At 30.8% G+C, this 20928-nt stretch overlaps 2 protein-coding genes across 4 annotated transcripts; both read left to right on the top strand.

The window, feature by feature from the left end:
- The first annotated feature begins 475 nt into the window (after positions 1 to 475).
- Positions 476 to 5903, top strand: LOC137822047 (uncharacterized). Of its 3 annotated transcripts, none has more exons than XM_068626940.1 (10): positions 476 to 623; positions 1295 to 1383; positions 1522 to 1636; positions 2596 to 2632; positions 3029 to 3098; positions 3277 to 3381; positions 4462 to 4612; positions 4743 to 4825; positions 5339 to 5432; positions 5517 to 5903. In XM_068626940.1, the coding sequence occupies exons 2-10, from the start codon at positions 1353 to 1355 to the stop codon at positions 5605 to 5607; spliced, it is 777 nt and encodes a 258-aa protein (XP_068483041.1). In that variant the 5' UTR covers positions 476 to 623; positions 1295 to 1352; the 3' UTR covers positions 5608 to 5903. The 3 variants fall into 3 exon arrangements, with proteins under 3 accessions (XP_068483041.1, XP_068483042.1, XP_068483043.1); XM_068626941.1 differs by lacking the exon at positions 476 to 623 and adding an exon at positions 962 to 1078; XM_068626942.1 differs by lacking the exon at positions 476 to 623 and adding an exon at positions 1178 to 1197.
- A 4502-nt stretch (positions 5904 to 10405) lies between these two features.
- On the top strand, positions 10406 to 11920 carry LOC137822650 (RNA-binding protein involved in heterochromatin assembly dri1-like). The gene is made up of 4 exons (XM_068627590.1): positions 10406 to 10543; positions 10829 to 11204; positions 11402 to 11518; positions 11601 to 11920. Exons 2-3 carry the CDS (start codon positions 10834 to 10836, stop codon positions 11499 to 11501), a joined length of 471 nt encoding a protein of 156 aa, XP_068483691.1. The 5' UTR covers positions 10406 to 10543; positions 10829 to 10833; the 3' UTR covers positions 11502 to 11518; positions 11601 to 11920.
- The last annotated feature ends 9008 nt before the right edge of the window (positions 11921 to 20928 follow it).

Below are 20928 nucleotides of genomic sequence, written 5' to 3'. Positions count from 1 at the left end.
ACATATAAGTTGAAATAGTGGTATATTTTACTTATAAATTCTATATGATATAACTAAACATAATATTAAATTTAATGTGTCATGGAAAAAATTGGATTGTACCAATTTTACTTCATGTATGATACATAATCTCAATCAAAATAAACTTAAATAGAAAGATATTATTTTACATCAGTTTAAATTTTTTTAAAATTTCTTCAATTTCTCACACTGATCCATATTTTAATAAAAAAATAATCTTCCTTTTACTTTTGAAAGTTATAATTTGGAGTAATTCACTTTTGAATAAACACATTCCGATTCATTTAAATAAACAATTATTTCATCAAAATTTCAGAGTAAATAAATAGAAATTAAGTTTAAGTATATGTTAAGTGTGAATGTGATGATGAGTAGCAAGTAAGGGGCATTGTGGTCAAGAAATGGTTGTAAGAAAATAAGCATCTATTTCTATATGCTTGGGGCTTTGTGTTGTAAGTGTGAAGAGTGAAGAGAGAAGTAACAAAACCATAAGAGCTGGGGAAAGTCGTGGGAACGAGGAAGCCAACAAGACAAATCAAGGAGAAAAGAAAAAAGCTCTTGTGCTTTTTTGGGTTTGTTTCTCACCAGCTAGAGTTGTTTAGGTTTGTGCAAAGAACAAAACTTTGCTCACTTTTTTCCATTTCCTTTTTCACCTTTCAATCTTCTTTTTCTTTTAATTTCTTTTTATGTGTAAGATTCTGGTATATATGTGTATATATTATCATATAAACGAGAAATGTACCGTCAAGTTCATACCACCAACTATGAATGACATCATTCCATAGTAAAGGTTTCAACTTCATTTACTTAATGCTATTTTGCACATAATTTCTTTTGGAAAATTCAAGATGGCAAATGGCTGAAAAAAATGGATTTTTATAATAACCAAATATTCTTATTGTTGTCTTAGGCCAAGTGCTTTCCTCGCTTTATTCAATTTCTATGAGAATAGATTCTCCAATCTTATTCTCTTTGTGTATTACAGAGTAAAATACTTGCCTTGGCTCCTTCTCTGCATTTTTGTGCTACATTTATTGTGGATTCTTGCTCACAAAAGGTTTAAGACTTTTTTTAAAAGAAGATTTTTTTGGCTGCATCCGTTTCTATCTCCTTTTCTTAAGTGCCTTTCACTTTCTGTCAATTTTCAACGAGATTTTAGCTAGTGTTGTAAGCAGGGTAGCTGATGCAGATTCATTCATATTTTTATTTTCCATTGCCACCCTCCCATTTGGGTATAAATAGAGATTGCTGATGTTGGTGCTCTTCATTGCAGAAGCTCATCTTAAGCATTGTGGCAGTGACCTGAGCATTTAGCTGTTTGAGTAGAAAATATGAGCTACAACAGCTCCTCAATGACTTCTGGTCTGTTGTGATTCCACATTTCCATTCCTTTTTTCCTGCACTCTGCATTTATTGATTTACTAGTGAACCTTTCTAGCTACTATATCATCCTGGATTTCTGGCATTTTTCAAATGAACTTTACTGCTGCCACGTTTCAGGTAGTGGAAGTTCTAGAAGGGCATTTGAGTTTGGGAGGACCCATGTGGTCAGACCTAAAGGGAAACACCAGGCTACTATAGTTTGGCTACATGGCCTTGGTGACAATGGCTCGAGGTATATCGATAACTTGAATCTACTATACAGTCATATGGTTTAATGAGGGATGCTATCTTTATTAGAAGTGGAATACATCTCGCGATTTATTTAAGTGAAAAGTTTTCTTCTTTATGAGCTGGTTGGAAAATGAAATTAAAAGGTTATATTTTGAAAAATAAAGCTAATTATACTTAGCAATACACTCACATGTACTTTCTCAATAACCGCCCTTGTCAATTTGCATGCTTGAACAGTTTGGAGTGGGTGATGTTTGGAATTTTAATATTTGTATAGGTTTATTTCTTTTTTTCTATTGGCAAACTCAGTTGAGTGGATACCTTCTCTTCATGCTTGAGATTATGCTTTCAATGAAATGGTGGATTTGATTTCTTTTAATAAATTCAAGAGAGGGGGGGATAAGGGAATGCCAATATGTTGTCCTATCTTGGTGAAGTTTGTTTATTAAATAAGTTCCTAGACTCCATATCCTCTTTTGGGAGATTCTTGCCAATTGATTGACACAAAGGTACTAGCCACCAAAGTATTATAAAATTAATTTTACTTAATCTTCTAGCTTGAAAGTTTGCAGTAAAGGAAACCTAGAGATTTTTATATGCCAAAAAATAGAAAGGGGACCACTTGACTAGCTATGTTGTTACCAAAATTTAAAGTCATTAGGTACTAATCACCAAACAAAGATACAAATAGTCCCAATGCCTATGTAATAAACTCTTGATCTTCGTGAATTTTGAAATCAGGTTGATTAGGGCCTGTGTATTAATATGATGCAAATTATGCCATTTATTAATGTGTGGCCCAGAATTAGGTAGGGGTGATGTAATTCTAATGTGTATTTAATCTGCACTAGCATAATTCTTAGAACATAAATAGTCCTAAATTTTTTTAGTTTAACTTGTTTGTATAGCTAGTTAGATTAGCCTATGGTGAATAAACTGGACCTTTATTTTGTTTTGCAGCTGGTCCCAACTCTTGGAATCTCTTCCTCTTCCAAATGTAAGAATAAGCATACTTTGGAATTTTTTTCAATAGTTACTGTACATATAAGGTTGCACACCACATGCTAATATGCAATATTTGGAAAACACTTGGAATGCTTGAACGAGCTTCTCCATAGTTCCTTTAAGGAAAGAGGAATTAGAAGAAAAAAATAAATGTGACGTCTTCATAAGCTAAATTTAGTTCATGCATTAGTTAAAAATAAAAAGTTAGAGAAACTATGAGAAAGGTTCTACAAATTAACCAATGCATGAACTAATAGTTTATAAAAAAGACTAATTTCAATTTTCTTCTTATATTTCTCTTTTAAAAGGAGCTTATAAACAAGCTCATCCAAAGAGGGTCCTGTTACTCAATCAGTCACTATCTGTTTTCTTGTAATTTATGTTGCAGATTAAATGGATTTGCCCAACTGCTCCTACACGGCCTGTAGCTATATTTGGTGGATTTCCTTGCACTGCTTGTAAGATTCAATGCTTGAAATTATACGTAATTCACTTGCAAACACCATTGTTTGTTTACCATTTTCTTTTTTACTACAAAATTTGCTTCTACACTGCAGTATATTTGATGTAGAACTATGATGCCAGCTCCTTTTTAACTGTCAAGAATAGTCTAATTTGATTGAGGCATCTTACCAGGGTTTGATGTTGGGGAGATTTCAGAAGACGCTCCTAGTGATTTGGAGGGTTTAGATGCTTCTGCAGCACATGTTGCCAATCTTTTGTCAACAGAGCCTCCAAACAGTAGGTTTTCCATGATCACTCAAGAAACCTATTGATATGATCTGGCATTTGTTTTTTGCTCAAGGGTATATTTCATTAACGGAAAGGATCCCTGACATTATAATAGGTCATCTACAAGTTTTGCATGTGTCTCTCTTCTTGTTAATTTTTATATGGCCCAGCTTATTTAATATCTATCATGAGAAGATTGACACAAAACTTGCACATGACCTAGTCGTGTGAAATTTGAACACGAGAGGGTCCATTCTCAATCCACTACATTAACTAAATCTATAATAGGAAATGCCATAATGGAAAACATGATACTTGGTGCTAAGATCGCAAATACAGAATAAATCCCCATACTGACCGTTGCTCGTTTTTAATCTATGTTTTTACAATCTCCTTAGCCATATATATTGATGGGTACATGAAGTGAGCTATTGCTCATGACAATGTAAAGTGAAAGTAAAGGGTTTTCAGGTATTTTAGAAGTGTTCAATGAAATTATCAGAAATATTTGAATATTACTGAAGTAATCAGCATGTTTATGGTCTCTATATTCTTTTGTAGATTCCATATAATAATTCAACATAGTTATCCTGTAGAGAAATTCATTTTATTGATCATTCTTTGGCAAGTATTGGTTCTGTGAGTATTGTCTAATTACATGCATGTTTGGGGGAAAACAAGTATTGTAAAGGGATAGAGAATTTTTTAGTAAGGAAAACAACTTATTTTATCTTTTCACTATTTCCTTGTTAGTACATAGAGGAATGACAAGCACCACAATCATTTGTTTAAGTAGGAGCAGCAAAATATTCTCAATTTCATATTTATCTGCACAGAAATTGGTATGATGGTAGAACAAGAAAAATTACAAGCTTACGAGTCCATAGCTTAGTTTTGAAATAACCTTCCACATTTGCTACCAATAAGGTGTTTAGATTAATATGCTTCTACATATTGAGTGAAATAGTATTTAGTAAATCAATAAATTAGAGCACAGACAGTTATTCATTTATATTTTATTTGTGGGAATGTTTTAACTAAATTCAAGTTACTTGTAATTTACTTTAAATTCTACTGTTTAACGTACAGTCAAACTTGGTATTGGGGGCTTCAGCATGGGTGCTGCAACTGCACTTTACTCAGCTACATGCCATGTTTTGGGGCACTATAGGAATGGAAACATTTACCGTATCAACTTAAGTGCTATTGTTTCTTTGAGTGGCTGGCTTCCTTGTTCAAGGTTTGGTTTCTACCATTTGCCATAATGAATATGCAAATGATCTACTAATATTACACATCCACCAATAATTTCCTTCCTTCTCCTTGAGCTATACATTATGTAATCCACCAGAAGCTTGTAATTGATCCAGGACCTTGAAGAACCAAATTGAACAATCACGTGATGGCATAAGGCGTGCAGCATCGTTGCCCTTATTTCTCTGCCATGGAAAAGGTATTCATAAGTTCTATCCTGTATCATTATAGCTTAAAGTTCAAATTATTATCATTGGGAATCTTTTCCTTTCCAGTTTCCATTCAGAGGAGACCTATATTTGTTTTTGTAATCAATATTTCAGAATTAAACATCTTCTTGATACATGTATAGCGAGCAAATGCCTTGTAGGAGTCACTGTCAAAACTCTTGACCAGTACTTAATACTTAATGGGAAAGTGAACAGTTTTCACCTGTACAATTCATTGCTTGAGTTTGTACTGATTTTTCACATGTTGCACTTAGCAGTCTGAAATTCACCAGTTCTTGAATTCACCATGTCAAGATCTTCATTTGATTAAACTTTTTGACACTTTTTGTGAACTTCTACAATGGGAGCTTGTACAAGTTACTGCAGTATACTTTGCTTCCATTTTCTGTTGTAGTTCAGACTTAGAAGTGATATGATAAACTCTTGAATCATGGAGGATAGTCCTGATTTGATTCCTGATGAACGTTTGATTGTTTTTGCAGGTGATGATGTGGTTGCATATGAACATGGAGAGAGGTCTGCAATGACCTTAAGTTCAGCAGGATTCCCCAATCTTATGTTTAGGAGCTACAATGGGTATGGTGCTTTGTTGTGAAGGCTATGAGTTATGATATTTGTGGATGAGAAAAGTGTAATGAATAGTATACTGTTGGTTTGCAGGTTGGGTCACTATACAGTCCCTGAAGAGACTGATGAAGTTTGCAGGTGGCTAACTGGAAATTTGGGACTGGAGGGGTTTCGGTTGAACTAGAGAAGAAAAGTTGAATGAGCATAGTTTTATTTAGGCGAATGAAAGAGAATAGATAGTGGTATATTGGTAATGGTATAGCTGCTTCCTTCTCACTTTTATATTTTCATGCTACTAAATAAATGGTCTTAACCTTTAGTGCTTTGGATTTTGGAATGCGTTGGTGGAAGGACATGACTTGGATAGTTTCCTTTACACCCACCAAATTTTGTTTATTTCTTTCGGGCATGGATATGTTTCTTGCTTTCTGTATTCATATTTTCTCTTAAATAAAGTCAATTTTTAATTTTATAAGCAAATGTGACGAGGTTAACTATTTCCTTGGCCAATTCTTGGTTCAGTTATTTCAATTCTTAACAGACTAAACATTTCATCATTTTTTTGGGAATAAATCAGTGTTAATTGTGTAAAGAGTTCTATATTGTATAATTCAAAAGTATTTTCGACTTTCTGATGGCACAATTTGAATGATTTCCATTATCTTAGTTGTCTTCTTCAATATTATTCATCATCAAGAAGAAAACCCACCATCAAATATTGAGCTTTTTCATTAATGATGTCATCGTTTTTTTGGCTATTGTGACTTTTGATAAGGGGATTACGAACATTGAGTGCAACCTGAGCCACCACTAATCCATTTTTCAATGAAGAAAGTCGCATAATTTCTGAATTATATAATTCAAGAAAGATAAAATGAAAATTTTCATATTAATGAAAATATAGAAGAAATGTCTAGGAACAAATGTCCCTAAAAATGAAACAAAAATTGGGCTATTTATGATATAGAGTTTGTTTGGACCAAAAAGGATACTGGCCTAGTTATAGTGTTCTTTTATGCTCTTATCTTCAAGGATGTTTTCTTTTTTCATAAAATTCTTGCTAGCCAAATAAGTTCGTGGGTGGAGGAATGTGTGCATATTATGTTTTTAAAATATATAATTTAGGACTTTATCCAAATAATTTATGTCAATTTAAAAGAATTTCTTTTACTTAAATGTTAATAAGTTAACATTTTTTTTCTTCTTAAAAATGTTAAAATATTTTCGATTTTTTTTATCTGGATAAAATGGGTTAGTAAGCAAATTTATGAATTAGAATGTTTTTTTTTTTCATTATGGGTCTATTTAGTCTAATGTTTGGCAAATTCTTCCTTCACCTTATCAATTTGAAGTTACACCCTATTATCTCAACTTACCCTTATTTAAATAAGTGAAATGATAAAAGTACTCATGCAAAATGACAAAAATAATCTTAAACAAAAGAGGACGTGCGGATAAAAAAAAATACTTTTGGAACCCTTCTCTAAAATACATTTCTAGATTTGGATTTTTGTAATACATTTTCAGATTTGGATTTTTGGAACACATTTTTGAATTGCAGAAATTCTTTTTTGGAATGCATTTTGAGATTTTGTGTTTTAGATTTTCTTTTTTAAAATGTAATTTTTGAATTTCAGATTTACTTTTTCAGTATTTTTTAAATTCTAGATTATCAATTCTGGAATAAAGGATAATTTTGAAATTTTTGAAAAGTGACAGAGTGCATGTTCAAATTGGTATGGTACAGGAAGAATTGTTGAATATTAAATATTTTGATTTTATTAATAAAGAATTTATTTTAAAATTAAATATTGAAATTTACTTTTTTATATATAATATTGTATTTATTAATTTTGAGTAAAGCAAACATACACTTACCTTGTTTACGAACACCCAAGAGACAATACCAATGTAATTGGTATAGAGTAGTTAACTAAAAGTAATCTTTAATTGATTATTATTAGTGAGATTTGAAAAAAACCCACAAACTTTACTATAGGTATAAATCCACCATTCAACAAAACCTATTCAAATATCAAATCGAAAATATTGAATACATATACACCAAAACGACGAGGATATTTGTTTGAGAAATATTTGAACACTTTCTTACTCATTTTTTTTAACATACTCTTATTAATTGAAATGTATTAATAATTTCAAAATTTGGTTTCACAACTTATTTAACGACTTTTAAGTCTCATTTTTTTTCTATCTTTATATAATAATCTTCTTTGTTGGAGTTTAAGTGAAAAAATTCCATTATTATTTTTACATGTACAAAATATTTCTATATATATATAATAAAAGAAGATGGACATTTGGGGACTCTCAGAGCATATTATAAAAGATATTGGAGGTCTAAAAAGTAAAAGAAAAGAGAAAACTTTTATCATTCTGATGGCGTCACTCATGTCTTTCTACCAACTCACGTGCATGCAACCATAAAAAACGAATTATATATATGTAGCTCTAATAATACATACATTCTTATTCTAATTAAATTTTCAAATATTCATAATTGGGTTTGTGTGTGTTGTACCATAAATCATATGAAGACAAATTCGGAAACAGTTAAAACTACTGTACTACATACGGTAATTTGTCGCTTTACATGATACTGTAAAACTGGAAATTTTCTCAAATCAAAGTGCATGTAATGTCTCTGTCTCTTCCTTGTTTTTTCTGCTATAACACTGATATAACCAAGTATATGTACACACACTCACATACATATACATAATCTGTGTTTCTGATATTCTGATATAAATTTGAAAATTGTTGATGTGTAGGAAATGAGAATAAAATAGATAGATATATCTGTTGTTTGTGGTGTATATGTATATATATATATATATATATATATATAATAAGATAAGATTAAAAGATAAAGTAAAGATTATAGAGAAGTATACGTTAGATGGGTTTGGTGATGCATGGAAGCATTTCCCAATAAGAGAATCGAATCAGTACTCTCCCTCCCCTTTCTTTTTGCTTTCACAGCTTGCTACAGCCTTCTTTACCATTCCCCAAGAAAAATGGTGGGTGATTTCTATTAGTTTTAAGATTTCCTTCTTTTTATTTTTTTTGGGGTTTTTCGAGCTATATGTTTTTCCCTCTTTGCTGTTATTCACTGTAGCTAATCTCCTTTCTTTCTCACGGAGAGAGAGAAGGAAAAAAGAGTGAGAGAATATGCGATAATGAGGAATGAAAAGAACATGACAGCGAAAAAGCCATATCAGTGTAACGAAGGGGAAAAAGAAAAAGAAAAGATGGTCAAAATTTGAACCTCGAAGACTTCTCTTCCATCATCATCAACTTCGACTATCTTTATCGAAACTCTACCAAGTTTTGCTCCTTGCTTTGATTTTTGAACTATTCCTTCAATTCCAATCAACATTTAGTCATCAATGAGAATCGTTTCTCTTTCACTAAGTGGCATCGTAGTGCAATAATTTGAACCAAGGACGTTCCTTGAAGTAATGCCCATGCAACTTTTACTTTAACATCGCCTACGTCTTGGAGCTATACATAATTTCACCCTCTAGATCTTCAGCATCTGACATGCACGAGTGATCCTCCATTTTTTCATTATAATATTCATTAACACAGATTTATATGTTTCCTAGTCCAAAATCTCGTCGCCACTATCATTACTATAACACTCTCATTATGGTTGGGTTAGGATAAAGTTCTGCATGTGTAACCAACACTTCTCCAAACATGAACTACTATTTGCATTCGGGACCACTTTAATTAAACATCAGGATTAAATGACATCTATATATATATATATATATATAACTTCCTTTCTGTAGAATGATTTTATAGTATGTGAGAAATTCTTTTAATAAGGTTGGTAAAGGAGGATTGGAAAATGATGTTGATCATTAATTAGGTTAGTAAGAGGGAGGGGAAATATAGTACAAGATTTAGGTAGTAGGTAGGTATAGCCATAGGCCAAATGTTGAGTTAAATATATAAAATATCAAGATAGTGAAGATTACATAAGAGGGTTTATGTGATATTATAATCCTTTTGACTTACGCCATAAAGAAATTAAGTCCCAAGTACAAAAGAGGAATATTGAAAAATGAAAAGCAGCAGCGATTTTTACCATGCATGCATAGTTTGTGACGAGGCTTATAACTCCAGGGCAGGTTCTGAAAGTATAATATTGAAAGTAAGAGATGACATGACACCTCCTTGACAATTATTATTTATGAATATGGGAATAAGCTGGTCCACTACGCACTGGGGTCAACAATCTCTGATATTAAGGTTTTCCTAGAAGTATGAGGAATATTCATTTTGTCTGGTGATAAACAATGAATTTTTCCCTCCTTCTTATCCACTCCTCTCATTGATCAATGACATCAAAAAGAGGAAAATTAAAAGAGACCATGCGGTGGGTGATCGTAAGGTAATAATAAGGACCATTTTATCGTGATCTTTTCTTTCCCCCACCACTTCACTATAAATGAGGGTCCAATTAACACATATCCACAGTCAAAAAGGTCTTCTGCTATCATTTATGGACTACAACATTTAAAAGACAGGGCACGGGCAATGCCCATAGTGGTGTTTAGAGGTTACAATGCATGCTAATTTGCTTTATGTGGGGACAAAAAAGAGCAGCTTGACAAAGTTGAACAACTTAGTTATAATTTCCATAATCAATTTTTGCACAACTTACTATTTATAACATCCCCTTTTGTTAGCATATCTATCTATATAAATAAAATACACACACAAAACTGTGTACTTCACATCTTGTATATCTCTGTAATGTGTTATTTATTATACAATTAATATGTATGGTGTGTATGGAGTGGCACTTGAAAAATTCCTTTTACCTTTTTACCAAATTTAGTTTATGATGATATCACATTGAGTTGAAGGAAACAAGAAATAACCACCGGTTGCTCTGCCTGCACTGGCCTGCTACTTACTTCGATCTGCCCGATTTTCGAGGCCCTAATTGGCAGTATATAAACCACCCCAGCCTCTGCACTCATCTGCACCATAACCACAGTTCAACAACATCTCTCCTGAGCTACTTCCACTCACTCACTCACTACTACCTTCAATTTTTTTTCACTCTCATTCATTCTCCAGAGGTGAATGTTATTCTTTCCCCACTTCAAAGTGTTCTTCCTTTTTCAATTTTAACGTTTCTCTTTCTCTTTTCCCATGCACATCTTTCCTTCTGCACTTTGTCATTCTTCTACGTTAACATTGTTTAGTTACATGCACCACCAAGTGATTTAAGTTTTATTATATTTTCTCAAAAGAGAAATTGTGTAATTCTGATTTAATAATCTGTTAGAAACACACGAGGAATTGTTTGAATACTAACTAACTAACTATATATATATGCATGGTGGTATTTGGAAACTATGAAGGGAAAATGAGCAGACCAGGAGATTGGAACTGCAGAACATGCAACCACCTGAACTTCCAGAGAAGAGAATCATGCCAGCGATGCGGGGAGCCAAGGAGTGGTGGCGACTACGGCGGCGGCTTCGGAGGCAGAGGCTCTTCCTCGTTTGGCTTCACCACTGGCCCTGATGTTCGCCCCGGTGACTGGTACTGCACCGTCGGAAACTGTGGAGCCCACAACTTTGCCAGCCGCTCCAGCTGCTTCAAGTGCGGTGTCTCCAAGGAGGACTCCTCCACCGGATCATACGACGTCGACATCACCCGAATGAGACCCTTCGGCTTCGGCGGCGGCTCCTCCGCCCGCCCTGGCTGGAAATCCGGTGACTGGATATGCACCAGGTACATATATATCACTTCGTTTAGTATTTATTATAGTACCAAGCAAATTTAAGGGTTTTATTATATTTTTTTAGTCATTAATTAGTCTCTTTGTTTATGATGATTATAATTATTGTTATTATGATTAGGATGATTTAAAATAAAAAGTAAAAAGAAGTATGAGTAAATAAAACAGTAATGTGGTTAAAAATGTGAAGGTCTGGATGCAACGAGCATAACTTCGCGAATAGAATGGAGTGCTACAGATGCAATGCACCGAGGGACTCTAGTAGTGGCAGGCCTCCCTATTCATCGTAGAGTTCATCATCGATGTGGTAATTGTAATCTCATCTTCATCATCAAAATAATTTCATCATGCTATGGCTCTCTGATGACCCTTTGTTTTGTAATTTGCAGGTTTGCTGTCCAAGGAGAGAATCAAGAGGCTATCCCTATTTCCCAGTGACAGTTACTTTTTTTGGGTCTCTTGCTTCCACATGTTACTTTCTTCATCGTCATGATCTGATGCGGATATTTATTTTTGGTTTTTTGAATTTGATGTTCTTCCAGCTAGGAGGGTTTAGGTGAGTTATGATTTTTGAGGTTTTGTTGGCGGCGAGTGATTCTGGTATATGAGTCAGCAGCTAGGCCATGTAGTTTTTCAGTGTTAATGTGTTTTCACTGTGATTTGGTGCAAAGCGTTCTTTATCTAATTCTCCCAGATGTGTTCAGAAAAAGATGCTCTTTGTTTCTCTCTTTCTCTCTTTAACTCTCACATATACTCACACATATATACATATATATAGCTTTACAGTGGGGACGTGGTCCAAGGAATAACCACTGTAGTCGTAAAACTCAATGTCACACTCTCCATCTTCTTTAATATAAGGACCACTACCAACCAGTTTGCGTATAACAATGCCTATGCATGCATGTATAATAATAGCACTCTTTTAAAACAATTCAACACGCGCGCTTTCTCATTTTGAAATCAAGAATAACTCATACTATGTTGCTTTTATTTTTTCTTTCTTTGCTCAATTTAATACTTACGATACAGATCAAACTTTCAAAACCCAGCTGCAATCTTCAAAATCTATATATTTGGTAGTAATGGCACTATTTGTTCGTACAGAGTCGCATCATGTTCCTATTAATATCTAAAATAAAAATGTCAATCATTTTTCTTCATAAATTAAAAATTTAAATACATTTTATGTAAAGATTAATTAAGATCATGGATAATAGTAGTCGACCACCTTAAATTTTCTCATATTCATGTTGTATGATACACTAATAGTTATAATTATAATATCTTTTTTATCAAAAAAAAAAAAAATATAAAAATATTTAAGAAATAACTCAACTCTTATAAAAAAAACTCTCTCACCCTAAAAAAAGCATGGACCTTCCAACATTCTATAAAAAACTAGACCTAGTACTATCTAAGTATTGTCTTTCAAAAAGATAGCCATATAGAAAACTAATCCCCCAAAATGTTTACAATAGCAGGTAAGACAAAAACAGAGTACAAGTCTTCAAGAACCTTGCGGCATTCTCTGTTAAACAAGTATAATTATAATACTAGTTACAGAAAGAAAAGAAAATCGGGGTAAATTTTACTCCCTTTCAATCTTTTGTACACAAATGATCTAATTTCTATACAAAAGTTTAAGAAGGACTTTGATACGTTTCACATCTAAATTTCTTTTCCACATCAACTTCAATACCAACAATATTATCACTACTAAAAAATTATTAAACAAAAACTAATTTTAAAGAAAAAATAATAATTAGTCATTGTATTGACTAAATTATATACTATTTTAGAAACTAAAAAATATTGATATTTAAAGTAGTTTCTAAATTTATAAACTAGTTTCTAAATAGATATCTAATTAACTAAACCATATCTAATTAAGTAATTGATATCTAATTAACTACTAAGATTTTAGGTACCAATTTTAAAATCTACAGTATTTGGTAACTAAAACTTTGGTATCTAATTATATACCAATCACTACAAGAAAATCATAAAATAAAAACTAATTTAAAATAATAATAATAATTAGTTGCTATAGTGACTAAATTAGAAACCATTTTAGAGACAAAAAATTTTTGGTTACTAAATTAGTTTCTATTATTATTAAATAGTTTCTAAATTAGTATCTAATTAGCTACCAATGTTTTAAAACCAATTATATGCAATTATTGTACGATATTACTTCAGTGAAAATGTATCACTTCAGAAGATTTTGCCACAAGGCATGTATATGGGACAATTCCCATAGCTAAGAAACATTGAGTAACGCTTTCGAAATCTGTACGAAGATCAACCATTTTAACATTGGGTACTATACGATATTGTACGCAATTATAGTTGTCTTTTGATAAACTTCGGTAAAGATATATCACTTCAGAAGATTTTGTCACAAGGCATGTATGGATAGTTTCGACAGTCCTTAAAAGAAGAAAAATTGAGTAATGTTTTCGAAATCTGGACGAAGATCAACCATTTTAACATCGGGTACGATATTACGCAATTATATGCAACTGTAGTTGTATTTTGATAAACTTCGGTTCAGAAGATTTAACATTGGGGAAAAAAGGATAAAAAGTCTTAGGTAGTTACAGGAATATTGATAATATATTATATGGGTGAGAACACAAACACTATAATAATATATTTATACACGGGTTTAACCACATCCAGAAGGTGAAACCCCATATTCTATCTATTTATCATATTATGACATATATGATTTTATTTATGAGGGAGGATTTCCTCTTAGTTCAAAAAGAAGAAAAAACCATTAGTATGTTAGCACAATTGAGAGTCAGTCATGGCAAGAAATTTTGTTTCCAAAATTTTAAAAAAAAAGTCAATTATGAACTAATATACTTCTTGTATAAGATAAGAGTTCAAGGAAGTATTTCGCCAGTAATGACACTGGGTAAGAGTTATATTCTATTTGCTCGTCAGAAAGAGATTTGCTTTTCGGGAGGATAACACCAGAATACATTGAATCCTGTGTTCAATAAATAACGACACTACAGACACCAGAATCATGACAATCACAAAATTCAAGGTTAGGTTACATTCCATAATTTCTTGATATATTAATTTTTATAATTATCTTTATCACTACATATAAACTATTAATTATATTGTGCAGCATGTTTAGGTTGAGTTGGCTTAGGCCCAATTAGAGCCAAGTTAGTTTATGTCCATATAAAAATGAATTTAATGTAATTGACAAAGTGGATTCAATATAATTAACAAAGTGGATTTAATGTAAATTTAATTCACTTTAAATGGATTTAAAAAAAATTCCAAATCAATCCATTTATTTGGATCTAGATTGGATTTTGGAAAATCCAATCCATGCCCACCCCTAATAGGAACAAGGAACTTAAAACATGGAGCGCAAGTAAACTCAAAAAGATAATACTATCATAATTTTATGCAAGTTTGTTCATGTTGTTGTTTATGTAACTCTTGAGTAATGGAAAATTAGTAAGCTGTGTCTTATTCATAGTTTTTTGCCATGCAACAGGCAAAGGTGATGGCAAGGGTTCTCACAAGATGCAAGATCGTGCTGGTCCAACCACAAGAGACCAGTATGACCAAGACTAGTAATCTTAGTGCTCCTTTATACCATACAATTCTTAATTTTCCTTTTTCACTAATATCCTTATTAATTAAGCTGAAGCTGCACATCGAAAGAGAAAATTTAATAATTAGAAATAATAATTTTAACCAATCTCAAATAGAAACAAATGGTAATGCATATAGAGGGTTACAAGAAATATGTTAGAACTCGTATATATTTGTGTCTTTATTCTAATACAATAATGTAAATATTCATACTCACATTTGTATGCATCCAAATATTTATTAAATATTTTTTGTACTAAAAATAAAAATTAAAAAAAACATGTTATTATCAATAATTTGATGTTAAAATAATACTTTTTATTATATTCAATAATAAATATTTAATTGCATAAATTTTGAAACAACATAACAAATACATCAAAAGTGTCTTATTAAGGAAATAATAAATATCAAATCAAATTATACGCAATTATTGTACGATATTGTACGCAATTATATGCAATTGCAGTTGTATTTTGATAAACTCAGATGAAGATGTATGACTTCAGATGCCACAAGGCATGTATGCGGAAGTTCCCACAACCAAGATATATTGCTTTCGAAATTTGTACAAAGATCAACCATTTTAACATTGGGTACGATATTGTACGCAATTATATACAATTGTAGTTGTCTTTTGATAAACTTCGGTGAAGATGTATCACTTCAGAAGATTTTGCCACAAGGCATGTATGTGACAGTTCCCACAACCCTTACAAGAAAAAAAAATTATTGAGTAATGCTTTCGAAATCTGGACGGAGATAAACCATTTTAACATTGGGTATTGATGGAAGAGGGCCAAGCACCACTTCAAAGGAAGGCCAAACACAAAGACATATGGGATCAACTACAAGAGCAATGACCAAGAGGCTTGATGAGGATTGGGACACTGCCACTGATGACAGAGAAACTTACCTACATGTTCCAAGAGGTCCAAAATCAAGCGTAGCATAGTCTTTAAATTCTTGTCAAAATAGTATATGAATTTTCTTTAGTAAAATGTAATTAGGATGAATTTTGGTTCTTAAAAACCAACCTAAGTTAGATTAAGGTCACTAGAACCTTCTATCTAACTTAGGCCGGTCACCTTTGGGCGCTTGAATCATCACTTTGGTTTACGCTTGCCATGTGACTCCTTAGGCGTCACATTTGCATTTCATTTGGCTAGCATTCCATTGTCATTGACTCTTCATTTCCGGTCCTCCAAGCCTATATAAGGAGGAGTCTCTCTCATATATTCTTAAGATTAATTTGAGTAATGAAATGCTGCCAAAATGTGCCATTCTTACTCCTTTGCCTAAAATCTCTTAAGATTTAGGTCTCTAATCTTCAAACCTTTCACATACAAAGAGAGTTGGCCGAACTCTCTCACTCTCCTACTCTTCATGCACCTCTAAGGCTTACACAACTCTTAGGAGAGCCTTATTCCACCTCAATCCATGGATGCTTCCGCCAATTCCACCTCAAAAACTGCAAGTTGAAGAGCTCAAGCTATCAGGTATGATATTGTACACAATTATATGCAATTGTAGTTGTCTTTTGATAAACTTGGATGAACATTCAGAAGATTTTGTCACAAGGCATGTATGAGACAGTTCCCATAGCCCTTACAAGAAAAAAATTAAGTAGTGCTTTTGAATCAACAATTTTGGACATAGGTACGATATTGTACCCAATTATATGCAATTGTAGTTTTCTTTTGATAAACTTCCGGAACATGTATCACTTCAGAAGATTTTTCTACCAGGCATGTATGAGGCAGTTTTCATATCCTTAAAAGAAGAAAAATTGAGGAGTGTTTTCGAAATTGGATGAAAATCAACCATCTTAACATTGAGAATAAAGGATAAAAAGTCTAAGGTTAGTAAGGTCTACTACAGGAATACTGATAATATATTATATGGATTGGAACACAGACATTATAGTAATATATTTGTACACGGGTTTCACCCAATCCACATGGTGAAACCCCCATATTCTATCTATTTATTATAACTTATATGATTTTATTTATGAGTGAGGCTTTCCTCTTAGTTCAAAAAAAAGGAAGAAAAACCACTAGTTTGTTAGCATAATTGAGAGCCAGTCATGACAGGCAAAAATTTCTCCAGAAGTTAAAAAAAAAGGCAATTTTGAACTAATATACTTCTTGTATGAGATAAGAGTTCAAGGATGTATTACGCTAGCAATGACATTGGGTAAGAGTTATACTCACTCGGTAGAGAGAATGCTTTCCGGGAGGATAACACTAGATCACATTGAATCTTGTATTTAATATATAATTTAAGGTTAGGTTACATTTCATGATTTCTTGATGTATTAATTTTTATAATTACCCTCATCACTAAATATAAATTATTAATTATATTGTGCAGGAAGAAGAAGTTGAAGCTGGAGATCGAAAGAGAAAATTTATTAATTAGAAATAGTAATTTTAACCAATCTTAAAAAGAAAAAGATGGTAATGCATATAGAGGGTTACAAGAAATATGTTAGAATTTGTATATTTGTGTCACATCTTCATTGCAATACAATAATGTAAATATTCATACTCACATTTGTATGCATCCAAATATTTATTAGATATTTTTTGTACTAAAGATAAAAATTAAAAAAAAACATGATATTATCAATAATTTAATGTTAAAATAATACTTTTTTATTATATTCAATAATAAATATATAATTGCATAAATTTTGAAATAACCTAGCAAATAAATCAAAAGTGTCTTATTAAGAAAATAATAATGATCAAATTATACGCAATTATTGTATGCATTTATTGTACGATATTGTACGCAATTACATGAAATTGTAGTTGTATTTTGATAAAGTCCGGAAGATGTATGACTTCAGATGTCACAAGGTATGTACGAAACAGTTTCCACAACCCTTACAAGATTTAACAATTTTTGACATGAGTACGATATTGTACGTCATTATATGCAATTGTAGTTGTCTTTTGAAAAAATTCCTTGAACATTCAGAAGATTTTGCCACAAGGCATGTATGTGACAGTTCCCATAGTCCTTTAATTGAGGAGTGCTTTCGAAATCTGGGCGAAGATCAGCCATTTTAACATTGAAGAAAAAATGATCAAAAGTCTAAGGTTAGTAAGGTCTACTACAGTAATACGGATAATATATTATATGGTTGGGAACACAGGCACTATAGTAATATATTTGTACACGGTTTCACCCACATCCATAGGGTGAAACCGATATTCTATTTATTTATTTTAACATATATGATTTGATTTATGAGTGAGACTTTCCTCTTAGTTGAACAAGGAGAAAAAACCACTACAATGTTAACACAATTGAGAATCAGTCATGGCAGCTAAAAATTTTCCCAAAAGTTTTTAAAAAAGGTAATTATGACTTATATGAGATAAGAGTTCAAGGAGGTATTACGCCAACAATGACACCGGTAAGAGTTATACTCTATTTGTTCATCAGAAAGAGATTGCTTTCCGGGAGGATAACACCGAAATACATTGAATCGTGTGTTCAATATATAGCAGCACTGCAGACACCAGAATCAGGTAATCCCAGAATTTAAGGTTAGATTACATTTCATTTTTTTTTATATATATTAATTTTTATAATTACCTTCATCACTAAATATAAACTATTAATTATATGGCGCAAGCGGCTGAAGCTGCACATCGGAAGAGAAAACTTACTAATTAAAAATAATAAAAATAGATAAAGAAGGTAATCACTTGTCAATAATGATTTATTAGGAAAAAAAATTTAACTAGTCAGAGATGTAACTGATTAACTATTAGAAACAATTATGTAATGTTGGAGACCTTTAGAAATAAAGTAGTAAAACCAGTAGTGATATAATAAATATTAATATTTTGAATGATGTAAAACGTTTCAAAATTTACATATAATACATTAATTCATAAAAGGTAGTGATATTTTGATATTAAAAAATCTATATTTTGATATTAAAAAATCTATTTAATAATCTAAAATATTAATATATTATATATTATTAAAATTAATTGTTAAGTTCAGTTTTTTTAAAAGGTTAAAGTAAAAAAATTCTTGATAAAATTTATTGCTTGAATTTTTTTTCTCGATTTATGTCAAAGTGTCACTCAATCATTCTTGAAACTTTTCAAAATTTTAAGATTTTTATTTTGAACCTTGTTGCTCTTTTAAAATTATGATATAATGTATATAAAAAGTTTGTGAAGAGAAGGAGCTAATCCAACTGAAAGGGAGTTTATGCAATGGAGAGTGTTTTAAAATTTGTTTAAAAAACATGAAATAGGATAATTTCTTAAGTTCAGAAAATTTATAACTTTATTTAAGATAGTTAATATTTATTAGAATTTTTATGAGAAATGATGTTAAATTATTTTAATTTGTTATTAATATGTTTGCCATTTTCGACTTTTGAGCACTTGCCTCGTTAAAAAGTTCTAATTTATAATATTTGTGATATAACCTAAGTCATAGAGTCACAATGCATGTGAATCTACGTATACAAAAATAAAAATAGATTTTGTTCACCGTTTTGTTTTTAAAAAGATATCCTGATATAGTTGAGAAAGTAAAATGTATTTAAAAAGTTATTGATCTTAACTCATAAATAATATAAGGTTATTGGAAATATTGAAACAAAAATATTTAGTAAAATAATATTAAATAATTAATAATTTATTTTGAAAATTTAAGATTTATTATTTATTACAAATACATAAAAGGTATATTTTTTTAAAACAAGAATAAAATTTAAATTTATACTTAATTAGTATATAAATTAAAAAATACAAATAATTTATAGTAGCCAATACTTCAATTTAATAACTAAATTCCTTAATTTTTAAGTCAGTGTTCAATAATTAAAAGTAATGATATTGATAAAAATAATAAACTGTATTCATCATATAAATAACTATATATTATATTAAAGAATTAGAAAAAAAAATCTTATTCATATTTACCCATGTTATATATAACATTGAAAAAAAAAACTTATGCATGTAGACCAATTTATTAAATTGGGCAAACTCTAATGGAGCAAAGTTATGTAAGATAGAATTATGTGGATAAACATATGAGCTAGTGAATGAAAATATTTAATTTATTTTTTATGTCTAAATTTTTATTCGATTTTTCATATGGATTATAAATAATATCAATTTATAGCATGTGTGAGTGTTATTAATTTTCAACCTTATAAATTATAAGGATTAGTTAGATTTAAATTATTTTTTAATATTTATAAATGTTTTATGTTGAAATAAAATTATTTTTTAATCAAAGTAAAATTGTTTAATTCCTTTTACGATTTCTATTTACAATTTTCTCAAATAAAAAGTATTCATCATTTTATGAATGAAATATGAATTTGTTTAAGGATTTTATTCTTTGTTGACACATGAAAATATTTTCGGATAAGGTTAAATTTTAAGTGCCGTTGTAAGTTCTCGTAACAATAGTAGTGGAAAGGTGGAACAAAGGTGATTATTGTTTCCTAATTTGATTAACAGAATGAACTTTCCCAAATTTATAAAGATGCAATTTATGGCTAGGTGTGAGTGGTATTTCTTTTTGAATGCATCACAATAAATGAACATGGAAAACCATGTTCATTGGCTCGCCTCGTCCCGTATAAGGTTCCATCTACAGTCGTCCGTGTACCGTTCTTTTTTTTTTTAGAGAAATTCAATAAAAATATTTGTTATTAAAAAATTAATAATAAAATTGAATAATTAAAAAATAATCGAATATAAATTGATTATAATTAAATAAAAAAGTGAACCTATGTTTTTAACTAATATAACACATAAAACATCAATATTCTTTTATTCCTTTCGAACATCAATAATTTAATTAAAATAAAACATAAACATCAATATTCTTCAATTTGAAAACATACCACACATCAAACAATTACACCACTATGGTCATGGTAAAAAATCAAAATAAAATATGATCTTACTCTCACAATAAACAGAAAAAGAAATCTCACAATAGTATTTTCAATTCATATTAAGATATATAGAATACATTACACTACTAGAACATAACCCTAAAATGAAGATAGATATGTGTTTGATGTAA

This window comes from Phaseolus vulgaris, chromosome 9, assembly GCF_000499845.2.
Source record: "Phaseolus vulgaris cultivar G19833 chromosome 9, P. vulgaris v2.0, whole genome shotgun sequence".
In the NCBI taxonomy this organism is placed as follows: domain Eukaryota; kingdom Viridiplantae; phylum Streptophyta; class Magnoliopsida; order Fabales; family Fabaceae; genus Phaseolus; species Phaseolus vulgaris.
Note: the sequence above shows the minus strand (reverse complement) of the source record. Positions and strands in the feature narration are given on the sequence as shown.

What these genes read in the sequence shown, in the direction of transcription:
- LOC137822047 (XM_068626940.1), top strand. Translation starts at nt 1,353, where the DNA reads ATGAGCTACAACAGCTCCTCAATGACTTCTG. An exon ending in TGGATTTCCTTGCACTGCTT is followed by an intron (nt 3,099 to 3,276) that starts GTAAGATTCAAT and finishes GCATCTTACCAG; the next exon opens with GGTTTGATGTTGGGGAGATT. An exon ending in GTCAACAGAGCCTCCAAACA is followed by an intron (nt 3,382 to 4,461) that starts GTAGGTTTTCCA and finishes TTTAACGTACAG; the next exon opens with TCAAACTTGGTATTGGGGGC.
- LOC137822650 (XM_068627590.1), top strand. Translation starts at nt 10,834, where the DNA reads ATGAGCAGACCAGGAGATTGGAACTGCAGAACATGCAACCACCTGAAC. An exon ending in GGTGACTGGATATGCACCAG is followed by an intron (nt 11,205 to 11,401) that starts GTACATATATAT and finishes AAAAATGTGAAG; the next exon opens with GTCTGGATGCAACGAGCATA.